Source organism: Phoenix dactylifera, chromosome 8 (genome assembly GCF_051530095.1).
Source record: "Phoenix dactylifera cultivar Ajwa chromosome 8, Ajwa_hap1_PhDact_Kaust_v1.1, whole genome shotgun sequence".
NCBI lineage: Eukaryota > Viridiplantae > Streptophyta > Magnoliopsida > Arecales > Arecaceae > Phoenix > Phoenix dactylifera.
Window position 1 is genome coordinate 10,352,315 of NC_143197.1, and position 27,021 is coordinate 10,379,335.

At 36.5% G+C, this 27,021-nt stretch overlaps 1 protein-coding gene across 2 annotated transcripts; it reads left to right on the plus strand.

The window, feature by feature from the left end:
* The first annotated feature begins 1,384 nt into the window (after positions 1-1,384).
* Positions 1,385-18,704, plus strand: LOC103722118 (mitochondrial thiamine diphosphate carrier 2-like). Of its 2 annotated transcripts, XM_008812559.6 has the most exons (7): positions 1,385-1,752; positions 4,400-4,516; positions 8,872-8,983; positions 12,330-12,457; positions 14,336-14,488; positions 16,654-16,803; positions 18,175-18,704. In XM_008812559.6, the coding sequence occupies exons 1-7, from the start codon at positions 1,636-1,638 to the stop codon at positions 18,391-18,393; spliced, it is 996 nt and encodes a 331-aa protein (XP_008810781.3). In that variant the 5' UTR covers positions 1,385-1,635; the 3' UTR covers positions 18,394-18,704. The 2 variants fall into 2 exon arrangements, with proteins under 2 accessions (XP_008810781.3, XP_088558878.1); XM_088702752.2 differs by lacking the exon at positions 14,336-14,488 and having other exon boundaries at positions 1,388-1,752.
* Positions 18,705-27,021: the final 8,317 nt, after the last annotated feature.

The window sequence follows — 27,021 nt, forward strand, 5'->3', positions numbered from 1 at the left end:
CTCCTTCAGGCGACAAATCGAGGAAAAAGATCGGAGAAAAAGCTTGGGGTCGGTAGCTTGATCTTGGATGAACTTGAAAGAAGAGGAAGGGGTTTCTTCAAATAGACAATCATAGCCTTATCTGGCTGGTCTTTGAGTGACAATAGGACTCCGATCACCACCGCGATCGGAAAAAATAAGACTCTCAATTGGAGTCTTCCTCTCGTCCCTCCTCACGTGCATCGCATGTGAAGTTGACCTAAATATTACTGAGCCAGTCAAGTGGACCGAGTCCCATCTACTGGTTTTACATAATCAATATAATTTATTAAAAAATTTATTAAAAACTTCATGGTCATCACACTAATTGTAACGGGGGATTTTTATTCAATAAACACAGTCTTGTGCGTATTATCTTTTATTTTCTTTGGCTTTCAGTCGTAACCTGCCATATAGTTATCTTAACAATATTGTGATTTTCTAGAGTAGCCTTGTTCTTTTAAAAATCAAAATGTTACAAAAAGTTGTTATTTGTATTGCTTTGATTATACCATGTATTTAGGATTCTTCATTTTTCTTTTATTAACAGAGATGCCTAATAATTAAGGAGGTACACCAAGCCTTTCACCTTCATAACATAATACATTTGTTTATGACAAAGTACATATGAAAATTTTGATATATCCAAACTTTGATTGGCATGTATCACCACATGTGTTAACCTATGTATGCATAGGAAATATCAAGTTCCAAGAAGAATAAAAATTTAAATAAATTATTTGTCAAAATATGATGAGTATATTTCTAATCTTTAGTAAAATTTAAGAGGCAGTTAACTCACTTAAACTTGTCTTAACTGTTAATACTTTCCCCATGCATGACAGCTGCAAAGCACACTAACCTCATTAAGAAAAATACTAACAAAGCAAAATTGCTTCTCCCCTTAAAATTACACAACCAATACGTGATTTGATTACTCCTCATTATTTTGGCAGTCTCCATAATACCTAAAATATATTTTTCTCGGCGTATATTTTTCATAGACAAATCTATGGACGTCGGTTTCAACTAACCTTGGGGAGCGGGGGATCGGCGGCGCCGGCGGCGGGCGGGCGCGAGAGATAGCGAGATTCAGCGTTGGAGGCTCAGCCCGCGGTCAAAAGGAGTTTAACTGAGCGTAGTTACCAAAAAAAAAATATCTGAGCGTTGGGGTTTTCTTTTTGGTAGTATTTTTTTTTTTGTTAAAGGTAGTAAATTTTTTTAGGCTTCCAAAACAGCCGTAGGAAGATAAAAGAAAATTAGGGTAAAAATTATCAATAAATAAAATAAAAAAAGGAAAGAAAAAGGGAAATATTTGCACGACTGCGTCCCTCCTTTATAAACACCTCTTACCTCCAATCGCCCAAAAGTCGGCGTCTCGTCTCTTCCCGTGAATTACCCCGCTCTCTCTGCTCCTGGGTCTCGTCTCTTCTCTTCCTCTATTTCTCTTGTAAAAACCTAATCCCCTGCCGGGCTCTCGGGGTTCCGCTCTTCTCTCGTCTTCGATTTTTTTTTTCCTGAAGATTTTTGGAGGCGGAGCCCTTTTTCCTTCTTGTCTCTGGATTCGATAAAGTTTAGGATTTTTTTCGTGGTTTGGTGATTGGGGATTGGAAGAAGATGGAGGAGCCCGGACAGCTGAAGCGAGCACTGATAGATTGTTTGGCAGGAGCGATCTCTGGCGGGATCTCCCGGACGGTGACGTCGCCGCTGGATGTGATCAAGATTAGGTTTCAGGTTGGTCCCGGGTTCACAGGCTTTGAAATTCTGGCGTTTCAGTTTTCTCTCCGGGAATTAATTTTGCTTTCTTGTTATTTTGATGTGGTTTTTTTGTTTAATGTTTCAAGGATAGGGTTTTGTGATAATGTAGCTTTATGCATGATGGTAAAGAGCGACTTTTTGGTCGAACAACCCTTTCTTTGACAAAAAAGGGGCTTGTGGTGACCTACCGTAATATATTTCTTAGCTTGTTTGTAGTTCATTATCTATTCATATAGGGTTTAGTGCTAGATAGTTAAAATTAGTTGTATTTGCTCTTCCTTGTAGTGTATGTGGCCAAAATTAGGTTTCAAGTTCGTTTCAGGTTCCCAAGGTTTAGAATTTTTTTTTTTTTTTTTTTTTGGGGGGGGGGGGGGGGGTGGTGTTGTTGGTTTTGTTCCTTAGTCATACATATTCTGTTGTTCTTTTGACTCAGGTCCTTTATTAATGTTTTGGAGTTAGGAATTTGTGATAATGTAGCTTTAAGGAGGGCAGAAAAGAGGGAACATTTGGTAGAATGATCTTTAAACAACATAGATGAGGTATCAATGCGTGCGGAGGTGATTGCTTGGTTGCTTTGTTTGCAGTTTGTTTCCTTTTGATGTTGGGAAGTGGGGATTGATGTGACATCATTTGAAAGTGCTAGTTTTAGCTTCTGAGTTCTTATTCGGCTTAGAATTAGTTTTTGATATCTAATTTTAGTTTACAACTTCGAGTTGCATTCATGGCAAGAAAATGGTTACTAAGAGTTTGTGTTAACTTGCTAGCCATTGAAACCCATTGACATTATGTTGACCAGTTCTTACTTCTTAGGAAACCAAGATAAATGAAGAGGTTTCAAGTGGGATCTTCATTGCTGATAGATATATGCAGGATTTAGGTGAAATCTTCAATAATAATAAGAGCTTGTGGAAATTGAATTTCAGTTTAGTGGCATGATGAACTCATGAGCAAGTGCTTGATGGTGGTGCTTGTAAAAAAATTAAGTAATGCTTTGAAAGTTTATATATGATAAACTAAAACAACAACATCATATACCCTTTTTCCTTTTTTGCTGTAAGAATTGTGCATTTGTCTTGTGTTTTCTTTAGAGTTTCCTCCCTCCTCTTCCTGATGCTTGTCTTTGTCATCATGATTAGAAACTTGTTTGCAAAAGGTTGTGCTTTCAGGTCACCAGATTGTTGGCTAAAGGTATGTATTTCTTGATACTGTAGATGACTAGTGTTTGGATAAATCAGGTTAGTCTCATCAGAAATGTGCTTAAGATGGACATTAATTGTAGCAATGTTCATTGTGACTGATGGGTAAAATTAGTGATAATTCTGATTTTATATCTTGTAAATTTAGTTGAGAAGGAATAGATGATGATGTTTTATTCATATATCTTGATAATATATTTTATCAGGAACCTATTTGAAGCTTCTGGCTTACCACCGAACCTGCTTTGAGAAATTAGAATGCATTTCCTACACCAGAATAAAGTCCTTGTCCAGTTATTTAGCTCGGCTCTAATACTGCCTTTAAGTGAGGGGGATATGACCTATTGCTGGTTCATGATGTGGTCGGCTTACAATAGGTATCCAACAGAACTTGCTTAACCCCTCAGTAGCGAGCAGGATAGAAGTATCTTGCAAGTGACCAATTGACTTTAGGACTATTAGGAGGGATTGTATAAGAGCATGAAAGTTTTACTTGAGTCAAGTGGTTGATGATAGTTCCCCCAATAAATTTAGAACATTAAAGAAGGCCTCTTTTGATTAAGTCTCACAAAAACCTTCAGAGATCGTGAATTTTAAGTTTCAAATCAAGGTTCTGGGCCTATCTAGATGCATCAAATGGCCTTCCTTGAATTACAAGTAGATCCAGTCAGCCCCTTGTGAGTATTTCCAAATTTTGTTGCATATTCTTGGTCGTCTTTTTTGTTTTTTGGTTATGCTTGATCACATCCCTCTACCAGGCTGAGTAGTGCTGTTAAAGATGTGTTAACCTTCTATGGATCCTTTTAGAATCTCCAAACTCTCCTTGAAGAACTTGCAAAGAGTTTTTTGTTTAATGAATGCACCGTAGTTTGGTCATTCTTATAGACTAGGTCTGGAAGAAATCTAAAGCCTTTGTTTTTCCTATGCTTTTGCTGCCTTTAACTACTAAAAGTAAGGCATAAATGATCTTGACTAAGGTCCATATAAATATATTATTCAAGTCATCTGACTTAATCCATGGCTAAAATATCATAGATAGTATTTTAATTTTTTGGTTATTTCTATTATGTTCTTGTAAGATTCACTTCAGCAATTTCTCTCAGTATTAGTATGTTTCAGACTTTGCATGTCCAAGCAAAGAGCCAAGCCCGAACCCATGTATGGCATTTTTTGGATCTCAGACACTTCATCATACTTGTTTTAAACATCAACCAAGGATGCAGTTACCAGTGCTCATGCAGTATAGGATGTTTGCTATACGGGATGATATATACTTTATATCTGATTTCCTTTCTTTGCTGTGCAATATATACAAATTTCTGGTCAACGTTTTAACTTTGATGTGTAGCTCATGTATTATCAGGATTCCTGATTTAGTATATTATGCATATCAAGGGCTAAGGAATTCCTTTGGTGACTACTTGCAGGTTCAATTAGAGCCCACTTCCCAATGGGCTTTACTTCAAAGGGAGTTGTATAGACCTTCAAAATATACCGGAATCTTGCAAGCAACTAAGGACATTTTTCGAGAGGAAGGTTTGCCGGTATGTATTGCTCCAAATATTATGACGCTTAACCCATCGAACCACCAATTTTCTATTTTTCTCTTTTTCTTTTTATGGGGAAATAACTTAATTTTAGTTGTCACAATCACAATCTCAATCATCTAGGCTTTTCCTGACTAGTTGTGGTATTTAGTTTCATTTGTATTAAAAAAAAATCATTTGATAAACAATGTTCACGTTATACTTGCTGCAGGAGTTCTCGAATGAAAAAATTACTTTCTTATGTTTTACAACAATAGGTACTCTGATGTCAGAGACCCAATAGCCAGAATCTTCCATCTAGGTTAATGCACCTATTTTGGAATTTTCTCTGGATCTTGAAACTACGCTCACTTCCTAAGTGCCTCCTTAAGATGTTTTTAAAGTATTTGCTTTCCTGCACCTGCACCCACACTTGCTAACAATTCTGGCAACTAAGATCAAAGAAAACTAAAACCTTGACTTATACTGTGTAATGATGAAATTCTTAAAAAGAATGAATAGGGGTCTTTAGTTCTGTCGAATTTGTAACTTGCCCCTAGGTGGAAATATAAGCAGTACATTTATTAGGACTTTATATTTTGCAAATTATATAAGCTGGTAAAGATGGAAAAATTCATAGTTCTCTCATGGATTATAATTTCATTCAAATTTAAATTACACATCCTTTTTCTGTCTCTTCTTATTTTTTTCCAATTTTTGTCCATCAAAACTGATCGCAATGGTTCAAATTCTTGTTAATTTACACATGCCAATATACTAGTTAAAAAGCGGAACTACCTGATATTTTTGCTAGAACTTTATTTTCTAATAACTAAACTGGTTGAAATTACTAACAACCATCTCAATATGATTGTGACTGAAACAGAAAGAAGAGTAAGTAAAGGCAATGGGTCTTTAGTTTGGGGTAGCGTCCCCATGCATGCAATAACTATGAAAAAATGTAGTCGAATTTCTTTGTTTAGCTGTTATGACCTGACCAAATCAAGTCCAATCACAGTGAGTAGGGGTGGCTTTTCAATCAAGTACTAGACTATGTACTAATTATATTTATGTCCGTGTCATGTTGAATCAAAGATTTAGATACCTATGCTAATGCCTATATGGGTCTGCAGCGCAGTATGGTACATATATCAGTATGTTCCATATTGACACGGGGCAATAGGCCAGCACCCATCAGCTCAAATGAAGGAAGAAAAGGAAAACTGGATCAAGTGGTATATGCTGATATTCATTCAGACGGAACAATTTGGTGCAGTTCATCTAGGAACTGATGTTGAGGGGTGCATGGTGCCAGTTGCCAATCAATATGGTTGATACAGGCCTATAATCTTGACTCCTCAACCCTTGCACTAAACTCAAACACCATGCAACAAATTACCAATGTTTTGCTAGCAATGTTGAGGTGTAATGCCATATTCAGTCAGGTCTTTGCAAGTGCCACTGTATGTAACGTTTTTCTAGACTCAAATGTTTAGGGAGGGCTTGTTTGATGGGAAATCAATGAATGTTGGGCAAATAGGAGCTTGATCACAAAGCAAGAGAGCTGACATGTATGTCTTCTTATCCCTGAACCAGGCTGGCTGCAACTGAATACTACAAACTTGATAATGGTACTTGAGAACAAAGACTATTAGAATATTGTTGGTGTTGTGTTCTGATTTAGCGAAAATGGGAGTGGGTGGATTGCAGAAGTGGATTTTGGCTCAAGCGTGGAAGCTAATCTTTGTGAGAAAAAATTATAGCAAGTGCCTATGAAGCAAATGTTGGAGCATGTTGCTAGAGAGACTAAGAAGCAGATGTGGCACACTAGGTAGAAGTTTTCAGCTATTAAGGTAGTATCTAATTCTTGAGGATATTCCAAAAACATAAATGCCAATTATTTTTAGGTTGTTGTAGGGAGCCTCGGTTTTAGAACCTTCCTTCGCCCTACATCTTGTGATGGAAAAGCAACATAATGTCACTATATTATCAAACTTAGAATATTATTGTGAAGACTGAGCTAGAAAATCAAATACAAGCTAAAAGTTAAACAACGAAAGCTTGGAAATATTTTTAGTCCTTTGTAAAATTAACGAGGAAATGAATGACTATTGTACAACAATAAGCTAAGGGAAACTACTATAGAAAAGTAAAAGCTTAAATGGGGAAGAAAATTATTTCCTTGAATAAGATCACTACATAGTTCACCCTTCGTTGGTTTTTCTTTTTTTACAAAATACTCTTTCCTTTGTAATATTTTGTTTATAAAAGTGGAGGCTATCCCAAATAATATCAGCAGTGACAAATCACACTCAATGTTTAGTATTGAAATTGCATCATTGAGGGGGTTGAATCAGATTGGATCATGGATCGAGTTGCAGATCATAAGATTAAGATTCTTTTTTGATTTTTTTTGAAGATTAACAAAAGGTAAAGCGATATTAGAAAAAAATGGTAAGAACTAAGAAATGTGATGGTTTGTAATTTGAATGATTAACAAGTAAGAAACCATCAATATAAGGACATAAAAGGTTCACTTTCCAACAATTATATGCTCATTCTTATCATGCTCGAGAAACAAACAGAATTTTAACTATTCATTATATTTATATTCCATCACATAAAAGTATATAGAATTGCTAAGTTTGATGTAAAAGGATTTACATAGACATAGGCCTACTATTCGAAAAAAAAGATGCAAACTACGATGTCATTACAATCATCATTTTGTAAAATTTGATATACAAAACTGCCTTCTTTTTTCTTGTCTCTTGCTGAACCAAAATTTGCCCCCATCCACTAGTTGAACTTTATGAGTTTCACCTTCCCAAACTCCATCAAGATTTCTTCTCTTTGTGCATTATGGTGCACTTTTATATTTATTTTCCCTGGAAACTTTCCACCAATTCTGTGGGGGAAGGCACTTTTGATGTTCATTTTTTTAATGTTGAACTAATACTCAGAGCAATGTTTCTTCTCACCCTAAAATTTTGTTTTTCCATCATTTCTTGTTTGGGAAGGAAAAATCTATAATCTTTGTAGTGTCAAGCATAACCTTTTGCAGATATCAGTGTACACCCTAAATGGATTAATATTTTAGTATCCTATCCCATTATTTGATTTTTTTTTTTAACTTCATAGAATTTCAATTTTTATTTCTTGTCATTCTTTGAAATAAAACCCTCCAGCCAATTATCTCCGATAGCTTTGTATTCCACCATACTGATTCTTTTTTGTTTGCCATTTAAATCTGGAATTATTCTAGAATAATGTCATTGCATATAATGGCTTTGGTGATGGTCTTGCCAAGAGGCCTTGCATTTTAGGAATTGTTCAGTGCTAGTATAAGGGATCTTGCAATTTGTAGGTGACCATGTAACTCTACTCAGTTGCTTTGCATTGATTAATGTCCGGCATACATTGTTGAACGCTTCCAACAACTTAAGCTTTGGGGCTCTAGTGGTTATTTAGCAGAGTAGAACTGAGGTTAATGCTCACTCTTGCCAGAAGATGAACATTTGTCTTTACTATTTTGGCACCGGTAAGTCGGTAACCATGTGTTCTTACTAATCTATTCTGCAGATCTTCACTTTCCAGTTGAATGACGAGACATGTTCCTTTTTAATGCTCACTTCTGTTTGCTTAGACGACAATTATCTTTGCCTTTAACTTCTTTCTTGTAAATCCAGAAGTACAAACTGATGTTGGCATGGTCATTCTCCCATTCTTACAAGCTTATACTACTGTTTAAGGACTAACATTGATTCTTTAAGGGAGAAGATGAAGTGAAATTTAACTGTTGAGAGGCCACCGGATGGACTAATTGAACAAATGTAGGGTCATGACTTACTTTGATGAGATTCTTGTGTCGTTCGATCAAATTATATGTTGGCTACAAGTGCATGAAAGAGTCGTTCTGATGATGACAGTTATAAATGAGATAAACATTAATTCAGTCCCTTATTCTTAACATGGTTAAGGTCCTAAATCTTATTATTATAAATTCTGGCTGTATCTACACACTCTTTGTACTTGGTCTGCTTTTGTAATTTGGTGGGTTCAGTTTCCTTGATGGTTCATATTTCCTTCTTCGAGAGGATACACTTTTCTATGAGTAGGCATGGCAATTCTCTAGATTGAACAAAGGTAGTCTTGTGGTCATGTTATTAGTCATGTTTTTGTATAGCTTTCCTATGTAAATCAGTTATCTATCTTTGTTTATCTTTTATCGTTCTAAGGCTGATAGCTTTATTAGAAGAATTAAAACAAGATATAGTAAGATAAAATCACAGATGTACTATAGAGAAAGTGTTTAGTCTTTGAAGTTGCTGCTCTTTCTGTCTGCATTCATTGAATATGATCTGGTGCAACAGGGTTTCTGGAGAGGAAATGTTCCGGCTCTGCTTATGTACATGCCCTACACTGCTATACAGTTTACAGTTTTGCACAAATTAAAAACTTTTGCAGCAGGTTCATCCAAAACAGGTATGATCCATGGTAAAGAATATGGTTTGGGCATGCTGCAAATGTCAGTCGACTATGTTATTTTTCTTACACCAAATTTTTGATCTTAGCCAGTATCATCTACTCTTGCTGTAACTTTTATCTTGTACAGAGTTCATTTTTGTTGAATTTCATTGAAGCTCCTTATGTTAGATATACCACACATCACTAAATTTTTGTGCAAGCTGGTTAGGAACATTTTAATGTCAGTAATTTCTAGTAACCCAATGCTCGAGGAAATTCCACATAAAATCATCAAAGTTACCATATTCTGATTCTGTGTTGGTTAGATTTAATTTACAGTGACTGTATTTGGTACTTGTCATGATGCCACATCAAAGTGCTATCATTCATTTGATGCACACATTACATGAGAGAACAGATGAACTTGTCTATCCAAATAATAATGTTGTTCAACTGATGATGCTATATATATATATATATATATATAGAGAGAGAGAGAGAGAGAGAGAGAGAGAGAGAGATACCTGCATAAATACATACAAATACATACATATATGCATATATACATACATAGACATATACATATGCACACATACATATATAGGTATGTGTATTTGTATGCTTGTACACACACACACATATATAGGTGTGTGTCTATATGTCTGTGTATATGTTTGTATTTCTTTGATTGTCTTTTAGGGTTATTTAATAGTTGGTTGCTTATGGAGTTCTTTGTTTAGTAGGAATGTTATCTAGAATTTCCATTGTATTTATAGGTTAGGATAAGGAAGTTTTAAAGTTATTAGGATGAGATTTTGAGGTATTCTTACATATGAAGCCTCATGGGAGGTTCTTGCTTTCACTCCTTAAGGACATAATTCTCTTCTTTTTCTTTTCCTTCTCTGGTGTCTCATGGTCTATTTGGAAGAAGCAGAGCATTAACTTCGCTATTAGGTTGTTTGTCTCTATAGAAAAATGTTTCTTGTTACACTTTATTGTCTTCAAGTCCAAAGGGACTGCCTAGGTGCTAGTGTAGTTGTTGGCATCCAAACTCTTTATATTTTCGGATTATACTTTATAGTTAAAATAAAATTACTTAGTCATTATGTTCTAGAATCCACGGCATATGATCTAGATTTTCTTGTATGATTTCGAGAGTAATATGTCGACCATTTTAAAAATAGAAGATTTGTTTGGTTTTTGCTTTTAGTTTTAAATTATATAATATAGATAATTCTTTATTTTGATGTGCCATTGGACTCACATGCTTGTTTCCTTCAAATTAAGCATGTATTTTGTTGAATATTTTTTGAAGATTTAGTTTTTTCCTTTATTTACATACATAAGCAAAACCTAGGAAAAATGCAATAGTGCTACAATTAAACTTTTTGGATATCATATACACTTGTATTGTGGGTTTGCAAACTCAAATGACACTTTCTGGGTGCATGTGTAATTTGTGAAGTACAATGAACTTTTTCGCTCTCCTAAGGATTTTAGGCAAACCAGCAGATAGACATGTTGCAAGGTAATATTTGCATAGTCTATTGCAACGTTGTTAGGTAACAGATGAAGTGTTAGAGGTTTAATTGTGGAATCTGTCTTGTTTCTCACTTTAGTCTAGAAGTGCATGCTCATTATCTAACTTTTGATCCATTTAGAAGTTTTACAACTTACGAAGTATTTGCTCATCCATAAAACTTATGTCTCAGCCATGATGCACTTTGTAGTAATTGTAAGTGCACATGTTTGAGTTTTACCCATGTCATTAGAAGCCTAAATGATAACTTGCATATAGTTTCCACAGAACTGAAGCAGAGATGCGCAACGATCACTTATGCTAAAATAAACTTTTTAAATAATTCTATCACATTTATCATTTTCTGATTTTAATTTAAAATTAATATATTTAATTATAGCAAGATTCTGGACCGAATTGGTTGGAACTGATTAAAAAATATTCGGTTTCAGGCTGGAAATGAGGTCCAAAAACTGAAACTTAGAAACTCGGATCGATCACAATGATATATGCATTTTTGGGGGCATATGGGATTCTCTGGCTTTTCAGGGTGAAGGAGAAGGAGCATGGGATAAGTTTGTAAGCAGTGCAAACCTCAGCTACAACCCATATTTCGAAGGGATCACATATTATTTTCCCCATTGCTTAGAAAGAAAATATTAAGTTAGCAAGTTTCTGGTTACCATGAACTAATTATTATGGTTCAAAATTTTGGAAGTTTAATATAATTGAAATTCTCCCTTACAAGTTGTTCCATCAGTATATAAACCAAATTATTATGAATCAAAAGTTGGATGTTTACTGTAATTGAAAATTCTCCCTTAAAAGTTGTTCTATCAGTATATGAACCAATTATTATGGTTCAAAATTTGGATGTTTACTATAATTGAAAATTTTCCCTTACAGGTTGCTCCATCAGTATCGTGTTCTGTTTATATCATTAGCATCTATATTATCAGTTAGCACTCCAATTTTATCTCTGTAGTCCTTGCTTTTCCCATTAATTGTGATAATTTTGGATACCATCATCTCTTTTGATGTCACAACTCTTGTGAATGTGAGATTCCTATAAGTATTTCATCTTATTTTGGTTAGGATCGATATTATTTTCTGGTTTGTATCATTCTATTTGTGCAGTCAGTTGGCATTTCATTAAATCTCCATAGATATGCACTTGATCATTTGTTATCCTTTTGTCTAATATATTACTGCATCTATCGCAATAATTTCTTTTTCAAGTTGTGATTATTTTAAGTACTTGATTTATTAAAGATGTACTTGTAACAAGGATTGAAGTTCTAAATTGTTCTGAGTGCTGATCATACCGTGCTATGCTGGGCTTGTGCCAGTGTAGGCACGCAGGTGTCATGGTATGCTATGTAACATGGGGTATTGGTCCAAAGCAGGACTGCATGAGTTGGTATGGCTTGGTGCTTCTTGGTATCGAGCCCCAAAAAAATATATTTATTTTTGGCATAGAATGATATGACAGGTGCCATGCCAGCCAGTCAAATGTCCTTCAATCCTTGATATTTAATCATTCTAGTTCAATGCCTTGTTCAAATGCCTAGTCTCTAAGGTGCTCATATGATTTTTCTAAATTATAATCTGAATTGCATGGATGGATTGCCATCAATGTGTTTGTCGGAATACTTAAAGAACATGACATTCTCTGTATCTATGTCAACCAAGTACAGCTATATCCAGCCCGAACTTCTATGAAGTTAATAATATCAGGATAAACTTTTCTTCCTTGATGCGGGATGCCATTAATTTAGTGAAGCTTATTTTTCTGGCTTCTTTCTTTGATCCTTGTGTCACACGCATTGCTTGATTTATTTCCAGAGGATCACTTGCAGCTGAATCCTTATTTGTCTTATGTAAGTGGGGCATTAGCGGGATGTGCAGCAACAGTAGGATCATATCCTTTTGATCTTCTGCGAACAGTTTTAGCATCACAGGGTGAGCCGAAGGTATGTGTTAATTGTGCTATGTTAGTCATGTTCTTCTATTATAACACCTATTCAAGTTTCATTGAGCTGCTTCTGTACCAGATCGTGGTTTTGGAAAAGAAATATTTCCTCTTAAATATTGAAACCCTCTTTCAGCTTATGTTCTGGACAATCCCATGACCTCCAATTTGTACCTGTCTACCCACTCTCAACTCTGGGACTTAATATTTTCAAATTTTCATAAATATCTCTAGTAAGGTGGTGATGGAAGCCGTGTTCCTTCAATTAATTTCTGTGGTAGGGCACCCACTTGAACATTTATCATTTGTTAGAAAATCTTTTAAGGATGTGACAAGCATAATTATTGTTCACTTTTAGCTATCTCCGTGTGGCAAGCACCCAAAGTGCTCAGGCCTCAAGATCTATCTTCTAGACCCCTTTGTTGGAGGTTTGATATGTGAAGGAAAGCTCAGACATCTTTACTCTCTATTTCTATGGTATTGGACTGTTTGCTGGAGAAAGTTACTTTGTAAAAGAAATGACTACATGATTTTTATTTTAAAAATTATTTATTGATAATAAATTGCATGGAGGATATTATAGAGGTTATTTGGTTGACATGTCCATTCTAACTGAGAAATTATTGTACAATAAGTTCCTGTGTTATGCTTTATTAGTAATCAAGCATTGTCAGATATCAGTTATTTTCAGTTGTCTTTTGTAGACTTCATGGATTTAGACAATAAACTAATTGATTGTTATAAAACTCAAGTCAACTCGACTAAGCCTTAATCCCAAGCTAGTTGAGGTCGGCTATATGAATTATTTGCTTCCATTCTAAGGGATGTTGAGTCTTTTCTTACTACTTCATACCATGTGATTCTCGTCTACCTCTACCCCTTTCCTTCCCTCTTTCCTTCATATATGTGATTCTCTTACATGTATCAAAATTAATTGATTGTTATACTAAAAGGAAATTATTTTTTTTAAGTATGATTAATATCTATTTCTTGGTTTATAAAATATTATTCATGGATCAGGTGGAGGGACACTGCTTTTCTTTTATGCGTAATTTCCTTAAAGCATATTTAGGAAAAAGATTGGAGTTAGGCATTTAACATGACACTATTTTTTTTTTTTTGCTGCTGTAATTGTTTATATCATGATGTTCAAAGAATATTTGAAGTGGCCTCTGGTCTTTGTTGAAGGATATATGAAGATGGGAAAACCTAAGGTAATATAGATGGAAGTTTGTGAGTAGGATTTAGAAAAGCTTGAAATAAAATCAAAGGCAGGCAAAATTGGAATACATGGCTAACAGGGATTCAAAATGTAGGATCCAAATAGTTGAGAGAAGGCTTGATGGTTGTTGTCATGGTAGTTGTACCTATCAAAAATATAAACTACAAAAATTTATTCATCATATTTGCTGACTTACTCTTCAGACTATATTCTGAACTTGAAATTGGAGTTAAGAGATGGCATATTAGAATGCTTTGAGCCAAAGAGTTTGGATTGCATTATATTCCATATGTCATTTGTTTTTTTATGAAACCCTAACTAGTAGAACCAATCATCAATATTCTTGAAGAGTTCCAGTTGCAATCAGAATTTCTAAAGTTCAAGTAACATTGGCTATTTGCTCTTTAAATTTTATAACCTTTATATTCCTAAGATATTTTATTTTCCTATATGCAAATTCATTATTTGGACAATATGCATATCAATTGCAGCATAAAAGATTTACCTTATTTTAACCATGATAATATGAAAATCTTTATACTCTAAGGAAAAGAACCAAGTTTTTGAATATTATGGGATGTAAAATAGATGAAATTTTCATATATGCATGAAGTTTTGGCATGGAATGGAAATTGACAGTGCCATTGATTGATCTAGGTGTATTCCACCATGAGAGCTGCATTTTTTGACATCATTAAAACTCGTGGTGTACATGGACTATATGCTGGGTTGTCGCCAACACTAGTTGAAATTATTCCTTATGCTGGTCTGCAGTTTGGCACATATGACACATTCAAGCGATGGATGATGGTAGTAATTGAACTTTTTTACTTTTTTTTTAATTGTTGGCAGTTTGGCACCCTTTTTTATGAGAGATACAAAGATTAGAAAAGGCCAGTTATATTTTATCATTTCTTCATGCATATTTTATTTTTTAAAAGCTATTGTTCCATACCCTTCCATGATGATTATCAGTACACACTTGCACAAATGGCTAGATAGATGTGTGTGCTAGTGTATGTTTATATGACGTGTATGTATACTGCAAGATATTGGTCAAGATTTTTTTCCTTTAAATTCAACAATTAACTCATTTAATTAATTTATGAATGACAAATCATCATAAACAAATGCCATGGGACACCTTAAATTGAACTACAAAAGTACTCTAGTTGCTCCTCTCAATGAGAAACAAATATAGCAACTCTAACAAACATATTTAGTTGCTATGACCTTGAAGTTTCTTTTTGAGAATAGTGGGGTGGGTGGAGTTAGGGGTCATGCCTAATCCCGGAACTTGATCCTTCAATTCACTTGCTTTTTGTTTCTTCCAATCCACTCTTCAACTAGGCATCTTGTATTTCTATCATATAAGATTGTCAAGGTGGTCAGGTAGTCCATTGGTGGTGGGGACCGCAGAACATGTTAATGGGGTCTAGTTGCCTGCGCAGCCCCTCTTATAGATAAAGATGTAGAAGGAAGAAAGAGGGAAGGAGGGAAAAAGTAGAAACAGAAGGGGATAGATAAGGGAAAGTGAAAATAGAGAAAATAGGAAATGAAAAAAGCATAAGGTTAAGAGAAATAGCTATATATTCAATCATTTGATTTAATGAAAAAATTGTAATGATTCTTTGTGCATATTTTTTCCTCAAAAGTTTTAAGTCAAAACTCACTGTAACTTGTCTGAGTTTCTGAGTTGCTACCCAATTTTTTGTCAAAACTCACTGATTTCCAAGTTTCAAGTTTTTAAACCATGAGCTTTACCATTTGGTGAGGTGAAGATTTGAAAAAGTGAAGTTAAAAATGCAGATTCAGGTTTCGAGATGCCTGTCTCTCACTGAACTTATTGAAATTTTACTGATATTACAATATTTTATATGATATTCAATCAGTTACACTGCGCCAAGATTTAGATTTTAGACTGTTCTTTTGTTAAAAGTTTGAGGACTGACTTCAATGCCTTGAGAATGCTTATGATACCTGGATTTGGCGTCTTACCTTAACATACCCATGTCGATGTGACATCACATGGACACCTTGTGGGACCTAAGTTGAACATGTCTTGAACTCTTAGATGCAGCAATCTGAGATTGGGAAATAGAGATGGGAAGAAAGGGGGGTCTCAGAAGAAACGTATAAAGAAGGAGGTGAGAGATTGGAACTTGCAAGGCACCTACTGGGAAGATGATGACTTGTGGGCCAGTGGTGGATTGGGGAAGCCGGACAAGATCAAAGTGACACCACAAGTCAGTGGAGGTTGCTGGAGGTCAGGCAGAAAATGGCATAGCCACTGGGGGCCATGGTTGTGTGGCATCGAGAGCGGAGAGGAAAGGCTTAGGGTTGTGGATTTTAATCATGTTGCTGACTTGTGCGAAGCATGTGGTTCATTAAGGATGGGAACATTTGACCGTTAATCAAACTGTTTTATGATAAAATTATTAGCCATTCCTTGTTTGTTTTCTATCTTGTTACTGCTTACCAAAATCTTTACTCCCACTTCTTTATTTTGATGTCATTTAGCTTTTAGTCCTTGTATCTAAAAAAGTTGTGTATCATGCATGTATGTGAATGTAACAAGCATGACCTGTGCCTAACATGAAGTACATACTAGGGACTAGAAGTCGGACAAAACATCCTGGCTCCTGACTTTTAGATGACAGTCAAATGTGTCAGCATATGCAAGCCCAATTTCTAGATCCTTTTTAGACAGATCTACATATCCTGAGATTTGAGGATAAGATGGATCCTACTCCTAGATACACACCTGTACCAAACAGCCATGCCTGAAAGAGCAGAATGCTATTATTAAGAGGGTGCTCCATCCTTTTTAACATATTAGATTCTGACAAGGAGTGACGCTGTTTTCTTATATAAGTTTTGATTCTGCATGTGTCATAAGTTTGTCAGAGAGAGATTTGTCAACATATTATTTTCTTTACTATTGTGGATTTAACTGCATTATATTCTGTCTTCAGGCATGGAATAAGTCTAGATTTCCCCATCTTAGCTCAATCAGGCCAGATGATTCTCCTTCAAGCTTCCAGCTATTTCTCTGTGGGTTTGCTGCTGGAACATGTGCTAAAGCTGTCTGTCACCCTCTTGATGTGGTGAAGAAGAGGTTCCAGGTAACTTCCAGCATCCCAGAAGCAAAATATCCAGATGTTGAGATTATCTAAATCCAAAGTTTATCGAATTCAAATTCTAGAAGTGGCAAGTGCATGATCATTACTGCTTTGCATGATTTTTCTGTCTAGACTTTGATTGCAATTTGCCTGGTTGAAGGAATGTGCTTAGCTTTGTCATATCATATGCTAGAAATAGAAATGCTTGATAACCTGAGCAAGAACATCAGGTGGGTAGCAGGACAGGGCAGGACAGCCAGTTTACCTGTGTCCACCAATGTTATGATGCAGAAGTGGACTAACCAACTTTATGGGACTTTTATTGGTCATATATAGCTACAATATGTGACGAGTGTTTACCTTGTTCTGATGCAGCTGCTATCCATTATAAAAATCAGATTCCCCTGTATGTTGATGAACCTTCAATTTATAGTTGCTTCACGCTGAAAGTTGTTGAGTTCATATCAAGGTTGGCCGAATCGGTACTGAGATCTGTACCGGACACTTCGTACCGGTCGGCGTTCGGTATAGGTTGGTACTGGTTCGAACCGGATAGAATCGCCCGATTTTAGCTGGTTCCGGCTAGAGCTAATCAGATTCCGGCCTCCTAAGGGCTCGGGCGGAACCGACCGGTTCGGCTCGGTTCAGCTTTCCTTGGTTCATATAACCAAAATCAATATGAGTAGTGGATTTTGCATAAAAAACCACTTAATTACTGATCCTGCAAGGAAAGGTCCTTTTTTTGGCAGACTGATACACATTTTGGGGTCCCCAGCAGTCTAGCCCTTGAACAAAAGTACAAGATGGACCGTGATCTAAACAAGTTGTGTTGGATACGCAAAATTGTAATTAGTAAATGGGTATCAGATGTTCATTAAATGGTTATTACACACATGATACTTTATCCGATGACAAAATCATCCATAGACTCCTAAATGTGTATCACTTTACAAAAAAAAAAAAAAAACACCAACCTTTTCTGGCAAGATCAACAATTAAGTGGATTTTTTATGCAGAAGTCGCACATGAATGTTTCAGATGCATGAAACCAAATCTAATCATATGAATACAAGAACCATATGAAAGTTGGAGTTGTCATGTGAATCCTCGGTATGCCTGCTAGTATTCTCATGTAATTTGCTATCCCTGTCCATTTTATCAACAGAAGCATTTTCATTATTGGCTGTTTGAACTGATGGATGGTAGATATCCATTGACTCAGAGACAACCCTGTGGCTGTGATGAGTGAAACCCAGTCAGTGATTGTTTCACCCATGGCACTATTTGATATTCCAGTTGCTGCATATTTTTACCACTTCCTTGCATGATGTACTTGTTATAATATGCATGCAACTTCTGTTCGCTAAAATGCAGATTGAAGGACTTCGGAGGCACCCAAAGTACGGAGCACGAGTAGAGAGCCGCACTTACAAGAACATGTACCATGCCCTTAAACAGATCGTGCAGGCAGAGGGGTGGGCTGGTCTCTACAAAGGCATCTTCCCTTCCCTAGTAAAATCTGCGCCAGCTGGTGCTGTCACCTTCGTGGCATACGAATACACATCAGACTGGTTAGAATCTATGTTGACATGAATTGGATATCGATATTTTTGGTTAATTTTTTGGTTCTACATCCCTTTTTATTTATTTTTATTGTAACTTAGCTCAATTTAAGATAAATCTTGCTGTACAATTTAAGATCAGCTAGTTTCAGGTGCACTGGCTGTGATTTTGCCAGTCCTTGCAATCAGGAATCAGGGTCTGGCAAATTTTCAGTGCTAACCAACTTAATCATGCTTATATTCTCAATTTCCCTGACAAAGTCTAGGGAATTGTAACATGAGAGCACTACACGAAGAAATTATAGATGTCACATTTTTTGGATCTGGAATCCGTTGCTTTAACCAATGGCATAAGAAGTTTGATTTGCAGTAATTGGCGGTGCATGCACCTCTAATTGCATTGAAGATTTCGTAGTATGGCTTGCCGTAGTTGATGTAGTAATTGTGATTACATCTCTGACTCGAGGTTGGATAACTCCAATCCAAATCTAACACGGTAAATGAGAGAACCCCTCCAAATCAAACATGAGCTTAATTAAAAGGGAATGCAGATCCTTAATCGACAGTCTCGTTGCTGTACCTCTTCCAGCTCACTTGATGGTTGGTTAGCTTGTATCAGGTTGTCTTTTGTCTTGATCCAACCCAAGCCTTAACTTATGAGCGAGGGGAAGAGTCGAGGAAGGAAGGAATGGTGACAAGTAAGAGCGAGGGGAGGAAACAAATCGAGATAAATTTTATGAGCTGTTGAGCATTGCTATTATATTTGCAGCGGAGTTACGAGAAGCTACATGATGAGAAAAGTCGCAAGATCCAACTGCACCCTCTAAGTAGCACTCAGAACAGGTCTCTACTACCAAATTTTTCTCTTGTTTTCAACTCCAAACTTCACATTGATATGCTAAATTTTATTAACCTCCTTCAAACAGCCTAAGCTAAAATTAGTCTAATTATTTTTTCGAGGTTTGGCCAAAAAGACTTGAGTGCGAGACGAAAGCACTGTGATGCTTAGGCAGCTTAAACTTCACAAATCTTTCTCTCCCCGTAATTGAGGACCAATGTCGGAGAGGATAAACGATTGAAAACATCAGTCTTGTGGAGAAAACAACCCCTTTTTCTGCATGACAACCGTTCCAGTTATTTTCTTGACCCGCCATGGGATTATTTTTTTCACAAGATTGAAACTATGGTGGTCGGAGGACTAACGCTGCTACTCCCGACTCTCAAAGATTGGCGATCCTCGTTAGTCTCGGGCATCGTGCTATGTTATCCCACCAAAACCATGTGGATAAATCCTCAGATCGCTTATCCACTCACCGTGGATGACGTTTAACCATGCGACCATTGAAACAAACCCAATCAAATCGAACAATGGATGCGCGGAACTGATCGGCCGTTTAAGATCAAATCTATATAAATCGCGAGTGGAGGATGAACTTAACGGACTTTGTGTCCGCAAGTTCTTTCTATTTCCCCAACTGCTGCATAACTACAGTAATGGGACATTTTGTTAGATTATGATAGCACGGTAGGACCCGAGACATGCTTGGGATAGGTTAATTGTGTTGATCTTTGTCAAAGCCCAGCCTGATCCGACCCATGAACGAGTTTAATCCTTGAAAGCCATTAAGCCATCCATTCACCATCATCTAGCAACATCCCATCATGGCACCTTCCTCTCCTCTTCCCCACTCTTTCCTCCCCCTTTTCCCTCTTCACCAGATCCCAGTATTGGGTGAGTGAGCAAACTATGGGACAGCTTCATTGACCTACGAGGATGTTTTGAGTCAGTATGATAGGCCTATTAGCACAAGATCTACCGAATTGGTAGCAAGTCTCATACCAACTGGTGACTAGTTTGATAAGTACCTGTACGTACCGTACCATACCGAGCCAAAGCATACCTAACTAGGGATAGGGAGGAAGAGAGAGAGAAAAAAAAGGAGGGGGGTGGGAAATGAATGGAGAAAGGGGGGTTTACGAAGAGGGGAGAGAGAGGGAGACTCATGGAGAGGAGAAAGAGGGAGGAGAAGGGAGGGACGGAGGCTTAACTTGGCCTCGAATGGCATCGGGGGTGGGAGGGTGGGAGAGATAGAGAGCTAGCAGGCAAGAGAGCAAGTGCTAAGAATCTTCAGCCAAATGCAAGGGCAAGGGATTATAAGTTGAATCGACCCACCAAATCATTTCGATTTGGTGTCAATTCCGTTCGGATTTGCTCTATAATGCCATATTAGCAAATTATTGGCTTCAAGGCATATATCACCTCTTGATATTTGATGTTGACTTGAATAGAGCCAACATAACTAGATTTATTTCCATCTCTACTAGTAATATATCAAAATATGGTGACAATATGTGAGTATTTGTGATCATTCCTAAGAAGTTTGCTTTTACAATCCGAGAGTTGGCCTTTAGCATCATATTTTAACAAAATGATAGATGTGCAGGTTATCCAAGAAGAAAATCTCATATTTCTATAAATGGCCTTATTCTAATTGATGAGACACAAGGGGCTCATTTGGTTCGCGGAAAAAGAAGGAGGAAAGTATGGTCAACGAGAAAGTAATAAAATGCCTCTTGTTTGGTTGGAGTTTTCAAAGGAGAGAGACGAGAAAGTTGTATTCTCATGGGATATGATTCCCACATTTCATGGAAAACTCTTTCCTATGAGAAACATGGAAAAGTTACTTTCCTATAAGGCGGAAATCACTCTATTTTTATTTTTTCTAAAAAGACCCTTCAGCATTAAAGAAACATTAAAGACCTAATTTTTATTAAGGGTATAATAGGAATTATACATAACTTTTTCAGAAAAGTAGAGGGTCAACCAAACATAAGCACTTTGGAAATCTGTCACTTTTACATGGTCAACCAAACATGCCAAAAGTACTTTTCTAGGCATCCTCTTCCTAGGAATCTAGTTTTCAGAAATCATATTCCTAAGAGGAAAAATGCTTCTCGCGAACCAAACGAGCCCACGATGTACGCTGAGTTATAGAGGATCACTAAATGATGAGAATCACACTACCATCCACACCATTATAGAGTATTTGAAAAAAAATGCATTTTGATGATTTTTTCTTTTAAAATAAGACGTTGCCAAGAGATATACCCGTAGACTGTTTAACATGATCATTTTTATGACTATGATGTACTACACAAATCGAGAATACAATTAGCACATGGTCAATGATGTGAACAATGTATTATTGTTAAACATTATTTGATATGCCACATATCGGTGATGCTTCTGAAAAATTTAGTGACTAATGCCTACGATAAGCAATATTTTATTGCTTGAATGTTTATGAAATAAAGAGGTTCTGTGACACAAAATTGGTGTTACAAAAATGAGAATGATGAGGCAATTCAAATTGGAGGCAAGCTAAGAAGAACAAGAAGCAATTATTAATGAATTGCATCATAAAATGCCTCCCAATAGGACCATGGTCAGAAGAGAGAAGAGAAGGTGGCTAATTGCAGCCAAAAGATAACTAACGATATGAATCTCATTGTCAATATGATTTGACGATAGGTTACAAGCCATTAGATTAAATCTTAGAAGGGAAGCCAACCAGTTCATGGCAACTAGGAAGAAACCCTTCCAATGGTGACTTACCCAGCAACAAGTCAACTTTGGTTACGAACCGAAGACACTTGATCACCGTCAACTGGCAGCCAATGGTGCCAAGTCACGATCAATTTAGACGTACTCCAAGCTAGATTTTGAAACCATACAAAATAGCGTCCAAAGGAATCCACGATTTGCAGTTTACCGTTAGTGCGGAAATTTGTTCTGCAAGATGATTTTGATTCTTAGGTTAGTTGATTTCTATAATAACAATTAATATATCTTTAAAAGACTAATAATTTATAGAATTAATTAATAATATTTTTATAAAACATATTAATATTTTATTATAATATATATTATATGATTAATAAATATATTTTTATTAAATATATTGGAATAATTTTGGCATTATATGACCAGCGATCTTAGATTCCCATAGAATACTAAACAGTTTATTCGTGACATCCAGAAATCTTTAATTACTGGAACATAGTATGCCAAACACAGTGATCTTAGATCATCGAAGATCATATTACATCGAAATAAGGATCACTGGTGATCCTATTTAGATCACCAAACACCGCAGAAACTACCACAAAATCCATCACGTCTTCTTGTCAATAAGAACCCCTAGCATTAGATGTGATCTCTTTAGTTAGCACGTAACATCTTCTAGAACAAAAGCAACTCTAGATGACCTTGGTAATCATACATAAAATTAATAGTAGATAAGAATGCGCACCTCATGATACAAATATAATGGAAGGCGTAAAAAATAAAAATTAAAATAAAGAGTCTTATTTGTAAAAAGAAAAAAACTTTGGACGGTACAACTATATTAGGGGAGTCATAAAGCTGACCATAACACTTGTCCCGTCTTCTCTTAGTTGACCATATTGGTAATTCTTGTGAATGTGCAAAAAGCCAAATTTCAACAAGGTGAAAAGAAATCTTATTTCTTCTAGGATTTGAAAAACAGTGAAGGCTATTCTACGTATATGTCTGTGATCCAAGACACGACGTCGTTCTGGAACCGAGAGATCGCGCGGGTGAAGGAGATGGGAGATCTGCCGAATCCAACGTAGGCGGGGGCTGGAGCTGGCCCTCGTCATCGTCATCACCGGAGAAAGGAGCGAGGATTTTCGGCGAGATCTCTTTTTGCCGGCCGGCTTCTTTGTGCAAGGCCAAGGGGTTCTCCTCCACTTATCGCCAGCTTCTCTTCTCTCTTTCTTCTACCTTTGTTTCTCGAGCGATGTGCCTCCTTGGCTCGGAAGGAAGCGCGTTGCATGGGTGGTGTTCTTTATGTTGTTTCGCAAGAACACCTGGGTCAACATCAGGTGTCGGCGGTACAAACACCTGGGCCCAACTAAAGGTGGCAAAATATGATCCGATCTGCCAACCCGATTCATGTTCGACCCGCTATAAACAGATTTAGGTTTGGCGTAAACAGGTCTGGATCATAAACAGGTCGACTCGTTTAACCTATTTATTAATTGGGTCGGATGCGGATTTTAGATGTCTGACCCGTTTAAATTGTTTAACCCATTTTGTTGGGCATTTTAAACAGGTCTAAACAGGTTAAACGGGTTAAACAGATCTAAGCAGATTAAACGGGCCTAAACAGGTCGGGTTGGGCAAACAGGTTAAACAGGTCGGGTTGGGCAAATAGGTTAAACAGGTCGAGTCGGGTTGGGCAAACAGGTTAAACGGGTCGGGTCGGATTACCTGTTTATTAAATATGACCGGTTCAGATTGTAATTTCTGGCCTGTTTAATAAACAGGTCGGATTCATGTTTATGATTTTCTGATCCGACCTGCATATGACCCGACCCGTTTATGACCAGACCCGACCCGATTGCCACCCCTAGGTCCAACGTATGTATGGTTGTCTAGAAAATGGTACATTCTCCATTGATTTATCAGTCTTGCTGAAAATTAAACCAAAAACTAAAAAAAAAAAGCTCCATGTCAATTAACGGTATAATTTGACACAATAGTAATTATTTTATTGTTAATCCATCGTTGAGCTACGGGATAACCATTGGTCGAAATAGACTCATTGGAACTTCTTGATTTAGCATGTGATTTAGACTTTTTTGCCCCATTCGTATAATAGATTAGAATATAAATGTGATTTTTATTGACCTAGCATGATCTTGATCCTGGTTTAATGTGGAGGTGATTGTTTACTTAGTATATAATAATTTCTTTTATATATTTCTCATTTTCTAGAACTTGTTAATTATACTTTTGAGAATATATCATAGTAAATAATTTTGAATATACAAAAGATCTAGCTTTATAGATAACAGCACCTCCTTGAGACCTGCACCCACTCCCAATTTATAGTTAATTAACCTAGTCCAACCTAGATCGAATCCTGTCTAACATATATCTGACCTTATCTTTTAGATGTCTAAGCTTTGGTTGCAAGATCAACATGAACTCCCCCAAGTGGTTTAGGTTTGGAGCCAAAGTTCGTAGGCACCGAAATAGAAGATGACCAAATAGCATACATGGTGTGACCATGGCATACCAATACATTTGAAATAGCGCATCATTGAAGAGGACTTAATACTTAATATTGCCAGATACCCCCATGGAGAGAAGAATTGACTATGTTCGGATATGGAGACTTGGAGTGTATACCACAGTAGCTCTCTCCTATGAAATGTAGCTTGGGGCTAAATCCCATCCGGAGGGGCGTTGAGTAGGAAAATGGATGCCCCCTGGAGTTGCAAATGTTGCCCTACCAAGAAGGAATTGGTTGCGCATGTCCCCTTCCAATACTTGGGGATGATCTAGGTGTGGAAGCTTTTAGATATTCATATGGTTATTATTCAGACTGCATCGCTGGTAAAGCCCTTCCTTGATTATCTAAAGGGGTGTATGAGCAGAGCATCCTCTAATTTCCAGGGTATCGAGACAACATATATAGCCTACCATATTTGGCAAGCTATGAATATCCGGATTTTTAAGAGTAGCAGTCAGCCATTGAGATTCATCTTGGAGAGGGCACTTTTTGCGGACATTTGAAATTACTTGACATTGGAAATCTATAGTAGCGAGGGATACCTAGGACTCCTCGTCAACACTAGTGTGATCCATATGATCTTCATCACTTGAGAGCCCCTACCTCCTAGCTTCCTTAAGATGAACTTCAACGGCGATGTCATTGATGATGGTGATAGAGGTGGTGCAAAGTTTGTTATTAGAGGTCCTGATTCCAGACTCATTGCCGCCGGTGGCAATCAGGTATATAATAGCTCTATCCCTAGAGTAGAGTTGAGGGTAGCATGGGAAGGTATCAGCTATGTAAAGTTCATTCTCTAGGCTAATCTCATTCATCTTGAGGGTGACTCAATGGTAGTGATTAAGTGGATAGTAAGATAAGCACGGTTGGTGGAAGGGCACCTCCTTATTGTAGAACATCTGGAGGATAGCGAGGAGTTGCACCTCCTTCCGAGTCACTCATATCTATCATAAGGCAAACAGAGTGTCAATCTGTATGTGAATATTGGATGATAATTCTTCACAACCACTTAACAAAAAGAGCATCATTGAAATTTTGTTAATTTTAAAATACAAAGATTGCCCTATTTATCATTTTTATGAAATTGCCCCCTACTGCCTAACTACATTGGTATCTAAGAAATCTTCATCCCTCTTCAAAAGAAATCTTGACATCTAAGAGAACGAGCTCATGCATAGTACATGGTGATGATAGTTTGGATCAGAATCAACCAACCCCATAATACTAATACTTCCAAACAACTAAATCATTCTACTTGGTATAATCATACATAAATGATTGGAAAGAGGCTTATAGAGTTATATAACTTTTCAAATACTCCTAAATTGACCTTGATCCCAATAAAGATGCAATTTGAGCCTAGATTTTTAACAAAATTACCGAGAGACTTTATCAACATGTTAAGGCTATTATCTTTAATAATTCAATTTCTTGCTTCTATCTTAAAAGAGAAAAATTTGAGTTTAGCTGATCATAGGTCAGGCCTGAGCTTAGAAAATATTAAATTTTAAATAGGCCTAGCCTGAAGCCGACTAAAAATAAATATAGTTTAGACTTGAGGCTTCACCCATGATCAGTTCTAATGCCACACCATCACTAAAATAAAATTTCATTATGATGCATAAATTTGGAAAAGATTTAGCTTTGGCAACAACTATTTGCTCATGTTTTTGCCACTTACATCCCTACCTTCCATTAAATGGTCTCAATCACCCTCACCCTAACAAAAATAATGGCCATGTTCTACAAAACATAAGCTCAACATGACAAGCTGACCACCTTAAGCCAAGTTATTTTGAGTGTGTATAAGCAACATTCGCTTTATTAGAAATGTAAAAAATAAGTAGCATACCCATAAAATTTACTCTACTTGTATTCGAACCTATTTAAAATCCTACAAATTGAACCGTCACAAATTCAATTAAAAATTTGCTAAAATTTTAAATACATCCCATCAAAAAAGAATAAATCCATCGGATACCTGAATCTATCCGATTAATTTTTATTTAGATTAAATTATTCAAGTCAAATCGGGTACACAACCCAAAATTAAAAAAATAAAAAAAGAATAATATCAAGTAAAAATAGCTATAAATAATTTAGCAAATAATCTAAATATAAATGACTTCTGTAGCTTAGGAAAAAGTTAGATGTTTTTGAGATTTAGCATTCAACTCCCCTTACCCTATATATATATATATATATATATATATATATATATGATAAATTCTAAATTCTAACGGATTTTAATTTTTAATTTCAAATCCATCACTAACTCTGTAGAATTTTGCTAAATGAATCTTATTTAAAATTTTGGGATGGAGTGGATATATATATATATATATATCTGGCAGGCATCGCTACGTGTCACACACACCATCATCTAACCAAAATAAATAGCTAGATACGTTCAGCATTGCCAAAAATTGTAGTCTTCCAAAGTCAACATCAGATCGCCGGGCCCCATCCGCAACACATTAGATCGTCCAATCGGTACATTCTCCCACAGATATCCCGGGCTCCCAGTGGGACCATCTCTACCCTGAACGGCCCAG

What these genes read in the sequence shown, in the direction of transcription:
- LOC103722118 (XM_008812559.6), top strand. Translation starts at nt 1,636, where the DNA reads ATGGAGGAGCCCGGACAGCTGAAGCGAGCACTGATAGATTGTTTGGCA. An exon ending in AGCAGGTTCATCCAAAACAG is followed by an intron (nt 8,984 to 12,329) that starts GTATGATCCATG and finishes ATTTATTTCCAG; the next exon opens with AGGATCACTTGCAGCTGAAT. An exon ending in TGGTGAAGAAGAGGTTCCAG is followed by an intron (nt 16,804 to 18,174) that starts GTAACTTCCAGC and finishes GCTAAAATGCAG; the next exon opens with ATTGAAGGACTTCGGAGGCA.